We start from the raw sequence: 18,757 nt of genomic DNA, 5'->3' as shown, positions 1-18,757 counted from the left end.
AATGTTCAAATGTACCAGCAATACAATCAAGCAAGAAATTGCTACACAGCAGTGAGGAGAGGGGAAGAAATAAACTTTGAGTAAGAGATGGAGGATAAATGTAGAACAGAACCAGGACTATTCTATAAATACATTTAAAGCAAATTGCTGGGAAAGGATAAAATTCGGAGGATGAAAATGGAGAACAAATTCATAAAGAATGAAAAGGAAATGTGTGAAACACGAACTGAACAGTACCAAAATTGTGTTTGTGCAAAATGAGGTTTTCAGAGAACCAGACACAATGTGGATTTTAGAGAACAACAAAGAGTACATAGAGGTATCTTGAGGTAATTACCTGGAGAAGTGGAAAATTATGCTCAGAGAGCTATGAAGAAAACAAAAAGCAGTTAGCCCAGTTGGAATTTCATTTTGAGTTCTGAAAGAATACACAGCTGAGCTGAGCATTCTACTAAATTTGATTTTTAAGGCATCTTTATTTACAGGAGACTTAGCAAATATATGGATAAAAGGCAAAGATAATTTGTCTTCAAAAATGGTAGCAGGAAACCTTCCTATATATGTCTCCTAAGTGTATGGAGCACTTGACAGATGGTATTTAATGTGAATAAATGCCACATTATGGAATGTGGAATGGAAGAAAATAGGCCACACACAACTTAGAAATTACGTGAAAAGGCTTTAAAGAAAACTGTCATACAAGGACCACATAAAAAACATTGTGTGAGAAGCCTGTGCTACACTTTCTAACTAACTTCAGATTTACTTTTAAGTTCATGGATAGGGAAATATTAAAGAAATTGTTAATGAACTTTGGAAATCTAAAATAAAATAAATAATATACAGTACAGTACAGTATAGAAGTTGCATGGTGCCCACATCTCAAGAAGCACATCAATAAATTAGAAAACGTGCATACACTAAATGTCTTCCAGAATTGAGACGTGAGCTACGGAGAGAGACTAGAGGTGGTAAACATACCAAAGATAGAAGATAAAAGAAAAAAAGGTGATAATGTACAAAATAGTGACAGGAATCGACAAAATTGACAAAAGAATTCTTGAAAACTGCAATTTAAAGAACAAGAGTCTTCCTTAGCTTCGGTCATAGACCAAAGCTGCTGAAAAAACATTAGAAAGTTTACTTTGGAAACAGTGATACTGTTGGAACAAGTTGTGAGAAGGTGGTGGAGGCCAAAACTGTCAGTACTGGTAGTTTCAAATGATAGAGTACTGGGAAGACAGGACACCATGAGAATAGCTCTCGTCCTGTAACTAGTAGGATAATTAGTTAGGTAATTACACATACACATATACTATTATATATATATATATATATATACAGTATTTATATAATATTGTGCTGTGTATATAAAATATACATAGTACTGTACAAAGTATCATGAAAGTTATTGCATGGAACAAGTATGAGTATTGCATGCTATGCTTATACTGTATTAAATAAATATCTTGGGTTGAATAGCATTTTTTTCTGTATTGCATCTTTAAATTTCATAATGTTATTAATTTTATTTTGCAATATAATTTTAATTATTGTCAATGTATAAAGTAGATAAGCACATTTGTTGTTAGTGATTGCACAACTGCATCAAATTATTACCATCTATCAGATCACTAGTATCTCTACATCACCACCACTCAAGAGAGTTTTGTCTATTGATGTTTATTATTGTTTATATCTTGGGAGATTTTCTTAACAAGTAAGAGTAAGTGTAACTTTAAATTACTTTAAAGTAAATTCTTGTGAAAATGACAATGTCATTTCAATGTCAAAGGAAACAAATGTCAAATGACAATACATCTGTTATAAAATGCAACTTTTAATATTTAAAAAAAAATTATCAAGCTATGTACTCTAGTTTTGAAGCATTATAATGTATATACATACATACACAAACAGTACTTGTATATATGTGTTCAGCAAAAGTGCTGGAGCTAAAACCATCAAATCTCTTCTACATCTTATCTTGAGGTTATCTTGAGATGATTTCGGGGCTTTAGTGTCCCCGCGGCCCGGTCTTCGACCAGGCCTCCACCCCCAGGAAGCAGCCCGTGACAGCTGACTAACACCCAGGTACCTATTTTACTGCTAGGTAACAGGGGCATAGGGTGAAAGAAACTTTGCCCATTGTTTCTCGCCAGCGCCTGGGATCGAACCCAGGACCACAGGATCACAAGTCCAGCGTGCTGTCCGCTCGGCCGACCGGCTCCCTTTGGAGCCGGTCGGCCGAGCGGACTACATGGGAGAAGAAATACACCTTGAGGGTATAATTTCACACAGGGTTTGATTTAACACCACAGGATTATTTTACACTGAATAGATGTGGGGGAATGAGGTTACTAGGATAATTCACAGGAGTGTTGAGATCAAGAGGGATACCTTCCAGCAAACACAAGCCTTAGGGGTGAATTGACAAATGGATCCACACAAACTGGGACTTAAGGTTGCTACCCTACTCAACACTAACTTGATAACTACAAAGGGTAGCTTGGCTTTTAACAGTACAGTGTCCTGACACTGCCAATGGGGATCACAGTTGATGGTGAATAGACCACGTGTTACAGACATCTGGGTGAAATAATCAAGATAACACAAAACACCACCTACACCAAAGGTTCTATAAATAAACTTAGTTTTAACACTGCCTGTCACTAATACAGAGTGGAAGCACTGCTATAGTATACTGTAAATGGGTGTACAATGCACTGATCATTATTGTTTGGAGGTCATCACAAATCACACAAGCGACTCCTCCTACAACTCTCCCGAGGACCAAGTAAACGAGACTCATCTGTCCAACATCCCGGTTCCAATAATGTTTCGTACACACGCACACACACACACACACATGCACACACAATCTGAGACCCTAGGCCCATGAGGAGAGAGTGCAAGAAGGTTTCTTAAGGATCTTGGTTCCAGGCTCATTGACACTACAAGAGACCCTAGAGTGGCAAGTTTTAGAAAACTGTCACCTGAGGACCACATTAAGAACATGTGCGAGGAGCCTATGCTACACTTTCTAACCTCAGAATTGCTTTTAAATACATGGATGGAGAAATACTAAAGAAATTGTTCACGACTTTTATTAGACCCAAGCTGGAATATGCAGCGGTTGTATGGTGCCCATATCTTAAGAAGCACATCAACAAACTGGAAAAGGTGCAACGACATGCTACTAAGTGGCTCCCAGAACTGAAAGACAAGAGCTACAAGAAGAGGTTAGAGGCATTAAATATGCAAAAACTAGAAGATAGAAGAAAGAGGCGATATGATCACTACGTTCAAAATAGTAACAGGAATCGATAAAATTGATAGGGAAGAATTCCTGAGACCTGGAACTTCAAGAACAAGAGGTCATAGGTTTAAACTAACGAAACAAAGCTGCCGGAGAAATATACGAAAATTCACTTTTGTAAACAGAGTGGTAGACTTTTGGAACAAGTTAAGTGAGAAGGTGGTGGAGGCCAAAACCGTCAGTAATTTCAAAGCATTATATGACAGAGTGCTGGGGAGATGGGACACCACGAGCGTAGCTCTCATCCTGTAACTACACTTAGGTAATTACACACGCACGCACGTACGTGTTTCATGTACATTTCCCAATAGTTCATGTATATGTCTTATGAAGTTCCAAGCTGTTTTTCAACATTTGACAGTGTTGTTTCTCTCTCTCTCTCTGCTGCATTATACCCTTCACAAGGGTCTCTCTTACATGGGAAGGCAGGACACCACGAGTGTAGCTCTCATCCTGTAACTACACGTAGGCAATTACACTTGGGTAATTACATAAATTATATAAGCTACATACACTGTTTCCACAGCAGGTTCCCCATTGTTTTATAAGACCAAACTTACACTGCTCATTGTAATGTACTGTGCTTATCGTGATTGTCATATACAGTATGACATATACTCTATGCAGATACATTTCACCACCTACTTAAAAACATCGTCCATGCAACCTTTGAGAGTACAGTACAGTACATTCAGATATACTTTTCATTTTAAGATTTCATTCTAAAACACAATGATTAGTATTGTTGGTTTTAAGTTTATGATTAATATTGTTGGCTTTAAGTTTTTAAGGTAAAAACTTAGAAACCAAAAGTTGAAAAAAAGTTATAAACAAACAATTGACATTTCTATTGCACATCCATAATACTTACGTTTCTTTTCTGATTTTATACCTAACTTGTTTGAATAGAATTTTAATATTTGTTTACCAAGAGCTTATGGAAATTCAAAGATTGTATCACTATTGTTGTGAGTGGTGGTATTTTTTAAGAAATGTACAGGTTTTAGTGACTGATAATGGACCTTGAGATGTTAGAAAGTAGTGTATTGCATTTTGGTGTTCATATGGATCTTGGCTACTACCTCCCCCAGCCTGTGAAGCTCCCAAGTTCCAGTGTAATAGTGGCATGTGTATCGAACCTGAGAAACGCTGTGACGGCACGTTTGACTGTGATGATGGAACTGATGAAACTGTCAACTGTCGTATGTATTAAACTAATTTTAATAACTTGATAGATGTGTTGTTCTGTTTTCTCTTCTGTCTTTAATTGCTGTTTTTATTTTTATAGGGGTATTTTCTTTTTAATAAGTTGGATATTATGCAGTAGTTTAAATAGTTGCTTTAACACTTGTAGTTACATTCATCATCAGCATTACCCCATTTCCCACTTTCATGGAGTTAAATTAACTCTTATCCCTTAAACTACTGCTGTAGCACTCAAGTGATAGGGGCTGGTGTCCCTATCATCTGTAGGAGTTTTAAAGGTTCGTAAAAATTCTATATAAATATCATTCAACACTAGGGACCTTTGGCAATTGTTTGCCATATTGGAAAAAATCCTGAAAATATTGGCTTCCTTTCTGGGAGTAGTAAAAATATTGGCACCATGTTGGGTGCATCACCATCCATTTACTGACGCCCATGCAAGAAACCCTTAATGTGTGAAATTTGAAGGACTTGTATGATCTGGAAGATATTAGTGACCAGGAGAAATCTATTACAAATAGTTAACTTGAAAATTAATTCTCAGAATTTGAAGTTTTTAGCATTTCTCCACCTCACTACAGGCAAACTAGAATGATTAGAATTTTTTTCCCATCATCAGAAAGAAATGTTTTATGATGTAGAAAGGAATTTTTTTTTTTTTATGCGCACCAGGAAGTTTTCTTAATTTTGGGTGCAGAGTTTGAGGGTTAAGGGGCTGTCATCATCCTGTGTTGATTTAGTGCAGTGTTGTTATCATCATATGATGGTTTTAGATTTTGTATCAATGTTTGAATACCAATGATGCAAATATAGTAATGATGTCTCCCGGCAGGCATGGGAGGCCACACAATAACTTGGAGTCAGATGGATATCAGTTTCTGGCCTCCCATCATCATATGATCGTAGCACTTACTTAGACCAGCATAAAAATCTTCATCGTATAAATTTATTTTGATGTTCTTTTTACCTTTCCATACAGATTCCTTACTTCTGAATATATTTCTTAAATAATCTAACAAATAAAAAAAAATAAATAAATCGGTTGATGAGTCCTGGCTCCAATCTCTATTGTCATGCTGATGAATGCCAGAAGGAATATTGACCACTGTTCAGACCAAAATAAGGGTAGATATGTTTTTACATTTTTCCATCTATAGAAAATCAGATCTGCTATTTCATAAGAAAATACAAGTACAGTACAGTACACCAAAACATATATTTTTGTTTACAATGTTGAGGTGACAACTTTGAAAGAAAGCAGCACTTTAAGAGTTAAATATACCCTACATACTAAAAAGATGAATGTAAAACAATTGTCAAGTTATATTTTATTATTGTTGAATGATATTTTCTTGTACAGTTGTAATTTTTATTGTAGAGTATCATTCAACACCATGTCAACTACTAATGTCAACAAGTAACAGTGAAAAACAGTGCCCTCGGTTAGCCATAAAATTTACAAGAGTATCTGGCATGTCCAGCGTCGCCTGTATTTTGAAATGAAAGAATGTTCTGTTCGAGCAGAAATACACAGTACTGTACGTAATAAGTTAATTAAAATGCAAGAACTTAGCTGCCAAAACAACCTAGGGTGTGAGAAACTTTGCCAAAATAAAGTAGGAGATGAGTTCACTGTTAAGTTAATAGAACTTGGTGTGAGAACGTCGTCACAAAAATGTAGAAATGAGGTCCATGCCCCAGTTATAACTTGGGGGGAATGAGAGCACAATAAATATAACTTGGTATAGGTGGGTATAGGCTCTCATTGCCAAGAGAGCATTCAACAAGGACCTAGTACTGCAGAAAGAAATTATATTCATACCCCAGTCTACAATACAATACTCAGCAGTGAGGAGAGAGGTAGAAAGGAATTTTGAGAAAGGGGAAGTGGACAAATGTAAGAGAGAGCGAGGCCTCTACTATAAATTCATTAAAAGCAAGCAGCATGTAAAGGCAACCCATCCTCCTGTTTAGATAGTACCTATTGTGACGGTCGTCAATAGTCAGAATTCGTACGTTCTTAGCTTTTAGATAGTAGTACACTGACGAGTAAGGAATTCTTTCAAAATAAATGAAGCTAAAACAAACTTAAATATTCCTAGGCCTAGTATAGCACACACATGTACTATATTAGTCCTTGGATATCGTGTATTAGGCCCTAGGGAGGTTAGGATAGGTTAGTTTAGTTTGACAAAGCAACACAAGTAAAAAAAAAATAGTTTGTTTTCCAGTTAGTCCAACTCAGTAGTTGAGATTACTACTTTCTAATTTCGTTGTACGTCGGTATATATAATATGGTCCTCATCGTTACTATAAGTACCAGTACTACCAAAACAGAAGGATGGGCTGGTAAAGGGTAAAATCCAGAGAGTGAAAATGGGGGGAACAGATTCTTAGAAAAGGAAAAAAAAAATGTGCTAAAACCTAAATGAACAGTTTCAAAATGTTAGTGCAAAATGAGGTTTTCAGAGAACTAGACACAATTCCAGAGGACACCATAGAGTACATAGAGATGTCTCGAGGTAAAGTGGAAAAATTACTCAAGGGGTCATGAAGAAATAAAGCAGTTGCACCAGATAGTTTCACCTTGGGTGTTGAGAGAATGTTCAACTGAGTTGATCATTCAACTTCACTTAACACTTTCGCGCTCTCGGCGCTCAAAAAAAAACAATACCCCAGATGCTTTCGGCACTTCGCGCGCCTACGCGGTAAGACCGAAAAGTGTACACTCTTTTGACTGTCCTGACAATAATTGAAGGCGCACGTATTTAAATTTAGTATCACTGTGTTCGCAATGAAATTGTCTATAAGAGCATACCTATAAAATGCCGCCCAAGCATAAGGAGTATCAACACCAAATAAAAAACTATGCAGATCACTCGCCGAGAGCGCCAAACAGCAACAAAATGTTTCCACTCTCTTAATGGTTGCGAAGCCTACAGTTGTCCTACATCGCTAATTTTGGTATCATTGGAATCGCAATAAAATTCTCTACACGGACATATGCATATGAATGTTTAATATAGGTAATTGCCCACCCGCAAGAGTGTGTGAAGTGGAGAGTAGTTAGCCGCGAGCGCACTGGCGAAAACACGGGGAAATCATGCTTGGAAAGTTTATACGTTTCCTGACCCTACTTTTCTATGTACGTATTTCTATTTTATACCAATGTGTTCGCAATAAAATTTTCTATAAGATGAACTGTATAACATTTGTACAAAGCATGTGTAAGAGAAGCGCCAAATATAGAACCACGTCGCTCAGTATGCGTTCGCGGCAGAAACGAACGCATTGTTTTCGTTCGTTTGATGTTTGTCATGTTTATACTTGTTGAAACATTTTATAATTTGTATGACAGTGATCGCAGTAAAATTCCCTACACAGACATATACATAACACATACAAATATTTCCCACGTGTTGGATATATCAACGGCTAAAGGGAACCCACTGCCACACGCTCGCCACACCCCCAAACATACTTTGTGTATTTTTTTTTTTACTCATAGAAGTTTGTGATATAATATTCATTCTGGTACCAAAACATTAGCAAATAAATTCCCTACAAAACAAAAGTATCCCCATCCATTTCGGTTAAAAAATGGAATTTATAGAAATATTTTTTCGATGGACGAGAAAACTAGGCTGTTATGCGGAATCGTAAGAGAAAACGGCGACGAGTTATCTCTAATCTAAAGCGCGAAAGTGTTAATATTCCAGACATCTTCCTTCACAGGAAATTTGCAGATATATAGAAAAGGCAAACATAATTAAAATCTACAAAAATGGTAGCAGAGAAGGCCCCTCTAAATTTTAGACCGTTATCATTAACAACTATGGTAGTCATAACCCTACAAAAAGTAGTTAAAATCAAATTGGTAGAACACCTGGAGAGTAATGACATAATAGACAGTATGGTTTACAAACAAGGAGATCCTGTGTAACAAATCTACTTAGTTTTCATGATAGAGCCAATGAGATTCGATAGGAAAGAGATGGTTGGGTTGACTGTGTCTATCTGGACCTAAAAAGTCTTTTGACAGAGTCCCACACAAGAGGTTGTTTTGGAAACTGGTACATGCTGGAGGGGTGACAGGGAAACTGCAGACATGGATGAAACTTTTTCTAACTGACAGAAAGGCGAGTGTGGTAATTAATGGCAGTGTATCTGACTACACAAGTGTTGAGTGTTGTGTAGTCAGGTGGTGTGTTACTAGCAGAGTATTGTACCACAGGATTTAGTTCTTGTGCCAGAAATGTTCATCATATACATAAATGATTTGAAAGAAGGAATACAGAGTTAATTCTGGTAAAACATGTTTGTGCTGATAAGAACATGTTTGCTGATGATGATAAACTACTAGGGAAGATAGGAAATCAAGGTGATTGTTTAAATTTAGGAAATTTACCTAGATGAAATACGCACTTGGAGCACCATATAGCAAATGGTGCTCCAAGTAGTGGAGAATAAATGCCATGTTATGGAAAGTTGAATAGGAGAAAATAGACCACACACAATCTACAAATTATGTGGAAAGGACTTAAAGAACTCTGACAAAGAGATCATGGAGTGGTTCTGGATAGTAGACTGTCACCAGAGGAGCACATAAAGAACAATGTGCGAGGAGAATGTGCTGTGCTTTCCAACTTCAGAATCGCTTTTAAATGGATAGTTAAATACTAAAGAAACATGATTTCTGTTAAACCAAAATTTGAATATGCAGCAGTTGTATGGTGCCCTTATTTCAAGAAGCATATCAATAAACTGGAAAAGGTGCAAAGGCATGCAACAAAATGGCTTCTAGAACTGAAGAACAAGAGTTATGAAGAGAGGCAAGATCAGTTAACTTTGCCAAAACTAGTACTGTAGATAAAAAAAAGCGAGGCGACATGATCACCACTTAAAAAATAACAGAAATAGACCAAATTAACTTATAAAAATGCCTGAACCTGGCAACCTCAAGAACAAGAGGTCATAGATAAGGAAATAAAAGGTGCCAAAAAAACATTTACAATTTAATACACACACAGATCACAATAGCATGATATATCAAATAAATAAATCCACAAGGGCTGTGATGAGGGTTCGAACTTATGTCCATGATGATCCCAGACGCGCCTTAATCGACTGCAATACGACATGGTATAAGAATTGCAACCGGGTTTGATACTGCTCACACACGGATCCCGCAGTCTCTCTGAGACACAAACCGGGGTGTTACAACTTATTGAACCCTCATCATGGCCCTTATGGATTTATTCATTTAAAAGTTTTCTTTTGCAAACAGAGTGGTAAATGGTTGGATCAAGTTTTAAGTGAGAAAGTGGTGAAGGCCAAATCCTAAAGTAGTTTCAAAGAATTATATAGTAAAGAGTACTGGGAAGACAGGACACCATAAGCATAGCTCGCATCCTGTAACTACACTTACATAATTAGAATATGCAATTTTTTTTGTTTAAGTACAAATAAGAATTATACTTATTTGCACCTCATCTCTTTTCTTTTTCCTCTTCTGCTATCAGCTGATTTGCTTCTAACTAACTACAATACAAGTTGATGAAGAAGTACAACATTTACTTCATGGATTCGAAACAAATCTTAAATGTTTTACTTCAATGGATTGTGTAACTTTTGGTGTTTCATGTTGATTCCTGTCCACGGTATGACCAAGTTCGTTGGTGTGCTTTTTCCTGTCTTGTGTCGGTAGCTCTTATTTTTTGTAAGGCTTCTTTCTTGGAGAAAATTTTGTGTGCATTCAAAATTATATCTTTCCATATCTTGATGTTTTGCCATCATCAAAATTTTGCAACTTATTGAAGAATATTATACACAGTTTAAATCAGTGCTCAAAGTGTGAGAACAACTGAAGTAAGCGAGTTCACTAATGGGAATAGTCCTTCTAACTAGTGTGACTACTTCTACCAGCTTGTATAGATAAATACACCTGTGGGGATGGTTCGTGCATTGAGTGGGACTTAAGATGCGATGGATTACCTGATTGTAATGATCAGTCAGATGAGAAGAACTGCCCAGGTGAGTGTGGCAGCGGAGCATCTCGTGTCTGTATGTACATAAACACACACATGCCAATTGTATTTCCTATATTACAGAGTGGTAAATGGTACTTTTTTCTGAGAATATACAAATTTATTAAAAAATAACTACTGTACAGTTTTTTGTTTGATAATTTTAAATACAGTATTGAGCAGTGCTCTTAAATTTCCTAAATTAATTTAGGCTGTATAGAGGGCGCTTTCCACTGTGCGAACTTGCAGTGTATCTCTGAGGACAGTTTGTGTGATGGGACACAAGACTGTGATACAGACGAGTTGGACTGTAAGTCTTTCTGTTTCCATTAATAGTTGATTTTCTGAATCCATAAATGCCTTACACCTTTGAAAAGTTCCTAGTGAACATTTACCATTGTTTTGCTAATACTGTGTATAGTGTTGCACTAGTGGTGAAAATTCATTGTTACTTATTATTGTGTGTGTTGTGATTTTGACTAATGCGATGTCATTGCAAGTTAGCTTTGTCAGAGAATAAACAGGTCAATGAGAATCATAATTTTGTATGTATGTTTGTCTATATATATATATAGATATAGCTATGTAGATATATACCTGTATATTGATTATATGTCATACCTTGTAGCCAGAATGCACTTCTTGGCCTACAAAGTCCAATTTGCCTAATAAGCCAAGTTTTACAAAATTTATATATTTTTGTGTTTTTTTCTCATGAAATGATAAAGCTGTCAATTTCATTATGCATGACTTAAGTTCCTTAATTTGAGTTAAATCTAACTTAGGTATATGACCGAACCTAACCAACCCTTCCTTACCTAACCTAACCTAAACTAACCTTCCCTAACCTACCTTACCTAACCTATCTTACCCTAACCTTAACTAACATAACTAAGTTAATAATTTATGTTCTTAACATTATATAATATTAATATTTCAAATAAACCTATTAGAAACAATATTTTGAAAATAAAGAAAATCACTCGGCCTATTAGGCTAATCGGGTCTTAAGTAAGGCCCGATTTGCCTAATAAGCCAAGTTTTCCTGAATTAATATATTTTCTCTAATTTTTTTCTTATGAAATGATAAAGCTACCCATTTCATTATGTATGAGGTCAATTTTTTCTTACTGGAGTTAAAAATAACGTAGATATATGACCGAACCTAACCAACCCTACCTAACCTAACCTAACCTATCTTAATAGGTTAGGTTAGGTTAGGTGGCCGAAAAAGTTAGGTTAGGTTAGGTAAGGTAGGTTAGGTAGTTGAAAAACAATTAATTCATGAAAACTTGGCTTATTAGGCAAATTGGGCCTTGCATAGTAGGCTGAGAAATGTGTTCTGGCTACTAGGTACGACATATATATATATATATAATATACTGTATATACACACACACACACATATATATATACATGCATAGTGCAACCCATGTTTATCGGTTCTTTGTTTATTAACTTCTTGGGTTAATCATAAATCAATAACTCCATCTTCCAGTCAATTTACTAACTTTAAGATAGTTTATTGATTCATGCACTGACTGCTTCCTGAAAACCCAGGTCATCATGGCAGCGGCCAGCACTAGCTTAAAAAAGGTAACTGGAACAACTCTGTTTTTCCTAACCAAGTGAGCCTGTACGAGCTGTCTTTCTGTAAATATAACAAAAGATAGAAGAAAATGAAATGTTTTATCCTAAATAAAGAAAAATTCATAAATACAGAGTTTCAAAGTGTCAGGTGTAAATAGCATTTAATTGGATGCCAAAAGTGCTTCAAGTATGTTTATTGAGACAAGAAAGAAATACAGTTCAAAGGAATAGAGTAGCTTGGCTATTTCTACCCCCCTCCAAAAGTGGTGAGGTAACATTGTTGTGTGGAGTAAGTATGCGAGTTGATACATTGTCAGAACACAGTTTTGTCTTCGTTCAGTTGTCTGAATTACATGTGGCCCACCCTCATTTGAGTTAGCTGAACCTTCAATTTAGCCAATTTTCTTATTGGCATGTCCAAAATATAACACTAAAATTTTTGTTTCACAGCCTGATTACTCAAGCCATGTACTGATCTCTTATTCCTGTTGCTAACTTGCTTCCATTGTTTACCCTCTTTCTCACTCTGTTTAGTAGCCAAGTAAACTCCCACCAGTAACCCTGTTACTCCCTCCATTAACTTGAAAACAATGAACGTGAATTAATTCTGGTTACCCGAAGATTCAGGCTACTGGAATTTGATTTATTGAGCTCTTACTACATTTACAACTCGAGCAAAAAAAAAAAAAATAACCTATCCAAGCTTTCTGACCTTAAATAAAGTGAAATATTGTAGAAATACAATATTTAATAGGCTTTAGAATAAAGTGCATTCATAAATTTCATGTTAATAACCATTTTATTTGTCACCCGTTTAAAATAGGGATAGCATTTACTGTATCTGGTCCGTAGAGAAATGCTGAATAATTAGCATATTTAGCTATTGGCAGTGCTTGAGGCAGGCTGCCTGATGCCACGCCTTTTCCTTTTCAAACCCTCCCTCGCCAGAATGTCAAATGCAAATACAGTACATCCAAGTTTTCCTGTCATTTTTACATGTATAGAATATTTTACCATGTGTCAACTAGGTGGCATGGTACCCAGCTAATACCAGTGAATTAGATGATGGGAAATTAGCCGACTGCTAGAAAAAGTTACCACTGTGTGAGCCACTAAACCTATATAACAGCTATCTCGCCTTAAATAAAGTAAAATATAGGATAAATGGAATGCTCATTAAATCAGTAATCATTAATAATGTGTTCATTTTCATGTATATATCATAATTTTATACAATTTGGCCACTTAAGGAAAAATTTGTAGGCTGGCAGGGGCAGCAGAGCCAGACACCTCCCCATTCACTTACCTTACCTTTACATATACAGTACTGTACATGTTATCAACTCGTTCACAATATTTTACCGTGAAGTAAGAAAAATCATAAATTGACAGGTTTGTAATGCAGGGAGCTATAAATAAATTTGCATTATACAAGTGATGTAAATTTTACATCGCTTAACTTCCCCAAATAAACGAATCCAAGCAATTCCATTGTAAAAATAAGTTTAATGTGGTGGAAATCGTATGTTTATTGTCACAAGTAAAATATAAAGGGGCGTAGAAAAACTCCCAGAACCCCAATCAAGCAGGTATATATATTATAGAAAGGGGAACATTTTTGTAAAGGAACGGAAGCCAAGAGATACATTATAAGCATTCTTTGCGTGATTGAGGTTCCCAAAACGTCTCCACTGCCTACCTTTCTAGCCCGGTCCTCAAATACCCACACATTTGTCTTTACTGGACACCTGGTTGTACCGGAAAAATCGGGTAAATTTGGGTTGCACTGCATTTACACATTCTGTAAATATATACAGAATATAGTTAATTACCTTATACCATGATGCCTATCAGGAATATTTGTTAAGACTTAATATTCTTATAACTTAAAACCATAATTGGAGGTTTCTTTAACCTTAGAATCATTTTCATGATCATATATAATAATTATATATAATTATATATATATACTGTATCATTAATTTAATATATATATATATATATATATATTATATATATATATATATATATATATATATATATATATATATATATATATATATAATATATATTATATATATATATATATATATATATATATATATATATATATATATATAATATATATTATATATATATATATATATATATATATATATATATATATATATATATTTATATATATATATATATATATATATATATATATATATATATAATATATATTATATATATATATATATATATTTATATATATATATATATATATAATATATATTATAATAATAATAATAATTCAATATACAACATACAGTATAATTTATTGAGTATGCTTGTATACACTTCATCATGCAGGTTGTGATGGGTCAGGCATGTTCCAATGTGACAGTGGTAATACTTGCCTACCTGATGACAAAGTCTGTGATTATGTTAGGGACTGTAATGATGGGCTTGATGAATTACACTGTATTCGTAAGTATCTAACCAAAGTGAATGTGATGAATTCACAAGGTGGGTTGTGTTATTTTTAGATCTGGCTTGGAACTTTTTATGTACTGTATCTGTATATAAAAACAAGCTTTTATAAAATGTAGGGGGATTGCAATACAGGGTAAGCCATTTGATGAATGTTTTCTGTGGAGAGCCCCTTCGGCTCCCTGGAGCTATCGGGACAATGTTTGATATATTAGACCGGGGCATTAGTCTAAGGAGTTCGAGCTCCTAGGGACTACGAGCCAGACCCTGGCCTGCTCAGGGAGGTTGCAGGGAGCAATAGCCCCGGACCACCCTCCCCCACCCCAACCCCCCCGGGAGCCGGTCGGCCGAGCGGACAGCACGCAGGACTTGTGATCCTGTGGTCCTGGGTTCGATCCCAGGCGCTGGCGAGAAACAATGGGCAGAGTTTCTTTCACCCTATTCCTCTGTTACCTAGCAGTAAAATAGGTACCTGGGTGTTAGTCATCTGTCACAGGCTGCTTCCTGGGGGTGGAGGCCTGGTCGAGGACCGGGCCGCGGGGACACTAAAAGCCCCGAAATCATCTCAAGATAACCTCAAGATATGATAACCCCCTGTGGTTGGGGGTTTTCCTTATCTGCCATCGACTGAGGTTAGGCACCCAGAAAGGTAGGCAAAACAAAACAAACCCCACATGGTAAGAATATTATGAGTAAAAACCAAAAAGAGAGGTAGAACTCCCTCCAATCCCAAGGAAAAAAAGCAAACATCACACTCCACTGCTGCGCCGCTTGTCCACACAGTCCTCCCCTCCCCATGCCAACTATCCTGCACTCCAGTTCGTTAGCTAAAGTGGTCCGGGGTGGACGTCTTCTCTGGTCTTGATTTCCAAGGCCCTGTTTTGCCATCGTGGCGACCTCTGCAGTGTTGGTGTGTGTGATGGCTAAGTGTTCCTCATCATTGCTGGGGCTGCATGCGCTTAGTGGCTTCCTTCCCTAGGTGCCCTGTGAGTACTCCCCTTGCTTGTTAGAGTTCCCTTCCCTGGTACGTTTGGGATAACCATTTTCGTAGGGGTTTTTTGCTGCTTGTCATTTACCCCACCCTTGGGTCCAGCTGGGGTTTCGTGGCCCTGGTTTGGCCTTGGGTAGGGAGTGGTATTGTGCTGGTTGAGGCGTCAAGGTGTTGCGCAGCCTGCCTGTCAAAATGGCGGCCAGTTCCTGTTTCCTCTGGGGGACGTTGTACTTTTGCAGGGTTTTTCTTTTATTCTAGTCTTTCTTTCCTGGTGCAGGTCTGTCTGGTGTGGCTATCGTTATACTTGTAATAATTTAGTGGCCCTCTGCTAGGCCCCCCGTGATTGTACACGTCACAGGGGTTTCACTGTTTTGATCTCCCCCTTGCTTGCTTTGGGTCTTAACCGGTTAGCAACACCTTGCCCGGGCTTCCCATAGCAGTCAGTCTACGAGCCCTGGAAAACCGTTGGGGCTCTGTGACCTATTGATTGTCTTCAGAGTTCCAGCCTCCCTCATGCTGGTTTGAACGTTCCTGCTCCTGGGCATTACCGTGTTGCTTTTAGGTCGTAAGTTACAGCCAGTTGTCTCGACTTCCAGCTGAGGAGTTTGTGGCGACCGCCTCCCAGGTAAGTCCCTCCTTTTCTTATCTTTGATTATGTATTCCAGGGAGCTGAATGGGGCTCCCTACAGAAAACCAGCATTGAATGTAATGAAACTCCATTTTCTGGGTGAGCCCTAGAGGCTCCTTGGCACCGCTCCCTCCTGCCGGTTGGCAGTTTTTTGTATTGTTGGATGCTTAGCTTCCGAATTGGAGTGCTGGGTAGCTGGCTCGGGGAGGGGAGGGCTGCACGGACAAGCTGCGCGGCAGTGGGGTGTGACGTTTGCTTGTTTTCTTGGGATTGGAGGGAGTTCTATCTCTCTCTTTTTTTTTGTTTTTTGTTGTAATTTTCTTACCATGTGGGGTTTGTTTAGTTATGCTTACCTTTCTGGGTACCTAACCCCAGTCGATAGCAGATGAGGAAAATCCCCAACCACAGGGTAATTTTCCAGGGCCATTGCTGCCTGTGCCTTTCTGATGGGGCCAGTTTTTGGCTCGTGGTCCCCGGTAGGTCGAACCCCTTAGATTAACAACCCGGTCAAATATATCACACATTAACCCGATAGCTCCAGGGAATCTCCAGGGCTCACCCAGAAAATGGCGTTATATTACATTTAATGCTGGATTTTTTTTTTTTTTTAATTTTAACAGCTTGCTGAGCATTTTGAATATGAATTAAAATTTTTTTTATATGAACCCTTTTGTATTTCCTTAAATTTTTCAAGGTAGGCTGAAATCTTTGTAGCTCTCGCATCTACCCTCCGGCAGTATACGTATTTTACCAGTGGATAGTAATAATTAAATACTTGCACTTACTTAAATTGAATCTTCATGAGTAAAATAAGTTCTATAATTTCTAGTATATGGCTGTGCATATTTAATTGATACAGTACATAGATATGTTATATTTTGGAGCATTTGGTTGCTACCTCTTGTAAGAGCTGCTGTGTCTAGTGACCAAAATCATAAGAACAGTGAAGGATGATGACAGTCTAAACCCGGCACCTTATTTCCATAAAAATACTCTGTGCAAACTATGGTATCGGTCTCGCTTTTGATTCCGAAGTTGCAAATGGCTTGTTGAGAGTCTGACATTGTCACTTTTAACCAGAGCCTTATTGATTTTATGTTTGCAATGAGGGTTTTAACCTTCTTAAGGACACAAATTATTCTGAAATTTGCCACCTTCTACATTTTAAGCAGAATCAAGCCGCCTGTCTATTTGTTCCAAATGTTTACAACAATTTACTCTTTAGGACTTGGTATCATACTCATCTTCATTCTCTTTTTTCTCATTTTCAGCAACATCATGTGCAATCTTTTCATGTGGTAAAACATGGTATCATCTTTGGCTAACAGTTAGCCAAACTAATTAGGGAGGGATTTATTTCATCCTTTCCTATCTTGTCTTTATTCTGAAAAAACAGATCATGGATCATTCTCTCAAAGCCTGTCATGGAAAGCTTGGTTAGGTTGGAATTCCTCGGACTTGTGGTGTAGCTACTTGTGCTGGTGCATCAATTGCCAATGAGCAATTGACTGCTCTTCTTTCTGCTGGTTCTGGCCAATGTTGAGGGTTCAGCTAATGCTAAAAGATCAAGGCAGGGCTGTTCTCATTATTCTCATTAGTTTCATGATGGCTCCTCAGGTATGTGGTGGAGGGATGTCTATATACCTTTCAGAGCATTTGTACCAGGGATGCTTGGATGTGTCCTCTCCAAGGGTCTCTGTTAGTGGTAGTTTTCCTGGCTTTCTCAGATGTCCCTGGATCATGGTCAGCTACCTACTCCCAACACTGAACATCAGAAGCTCATGTGAATAGGCTGACACCAGTAGTATATTAGAATTTAACATGAGAACATCATTTAAGAATCTAAACAAGGAGGCTTTAAAGTCCATATACACACTGCCTATGTAAGACCCTAACTTATGTATTTATTTATTTATATATATAATGTATATATATACAGGAAAGTACATTGGGTTTGAGAGTATATATCATTGATGATTTTACATTCTTGTAAAGCAACTAACACACACAACGTTTTGGGCAGATCCTTAATCTAACAGATAAATTTAAGTAGGTAATTTGTAGCAAAACTGAAAAATGTTAGCAGGTACATTGTAAGAAAATTTGAGGATTATTTCTAGGTACATTGTAGCATAATTTAAGGATTATTTCTAGGTACATTGCAATAAAATGTGCATCCAACATAACAACAATGATATAAGATGATGGCAGTGAATACAACAGTGAAGTTGTATTTAAGGCTTAGGCACATATTTTGGGGTAGTAGGTAGCACAAGATATAGTGAGAGTTTGAAGCACTAGGTAGGAAACTATGAGGATGAAATTAGGTACTTTTTGGTTTTACTTTTGAATAGAGCATAGGTTGGACAGCCTTTTAATTCATTAGGGAGTGAGTTCCATAGACTACGTCCCTTTATTTGCATAGTGTTTAAACAGATTTAGTTTGAGTCTAGGCATTTCAGAGAGATTTTTTTCTGGTGTTGTGATTGTTATGTTACATCTGTCAAGGAAGAGTCCTAGAT

General features: G+C 37.0%; 1 protein-coding gene across 29 annotated transcripts in view; it reads left to right on the top strand.

The window, feature by feature from the left end:
• LOC138349700 (low-density lipoprotein receptor-related protein 2-like) overlaps positions 1 to 18,757 on the top strand; it is a 381,514-nt gene that overhangs the window by 270,993 nt on the left and 91,764 nt on the right. For 22 of the 29 annotated variants that reach the window (XM_069310661.1, XM_069310640.1, XM_069310638.1 and 19 more), the window contains 4 exons: positions 4,411 to 4,521; positions 10,451 to 10,558; positions 10,763 to 10,861; positions 14,497 to 14,613. The exons of 2 other annotated variants lie outside the window; for them this stretch is intronic. In XM_069310661.1, coding sequence (XP_069166762.1) covers positions 4,411 to 4,521; positions 10,451 to 10,558; positions 10,763 to 10,861; positions 14,497 to 14,613 — 435 coding nt within the window. The remainder of the gene's footprint in view (positions 1 to 4,410; positions 4,522 to 10,450; positions 10,559 to 10,762; positions 10,862 to 14,496; positions 14,614 to 18,757) is intronic. 5 more of the 29 variants (XM_069310664.1, XM_069310654.1, XM_069310647.1 and 2 more) reach the window with 1 other exon arrangement.

The sequence above is a fragment of the Procambarus clarkii genome, chromosome 67 (genome assembly GCF_040958095.1).
Source record: "Procambarus clarkii isolate CNS0578487 chromosome 67, FALCON_Pclarkii_2.0, whole genome shotgun sequence".
Taxonomy (NCBI): domain Eukaryota; kingdom Metazoa; phylum Arthropoda; class Malacostraca; order Decapoda; family Cambaridae; genus Procambarus; species Procambarus clarkii.
Note: the sequence above shows the minus strand (reverse complement) of the source record. Positions and strands in the feature narration are given on the sequence as shown.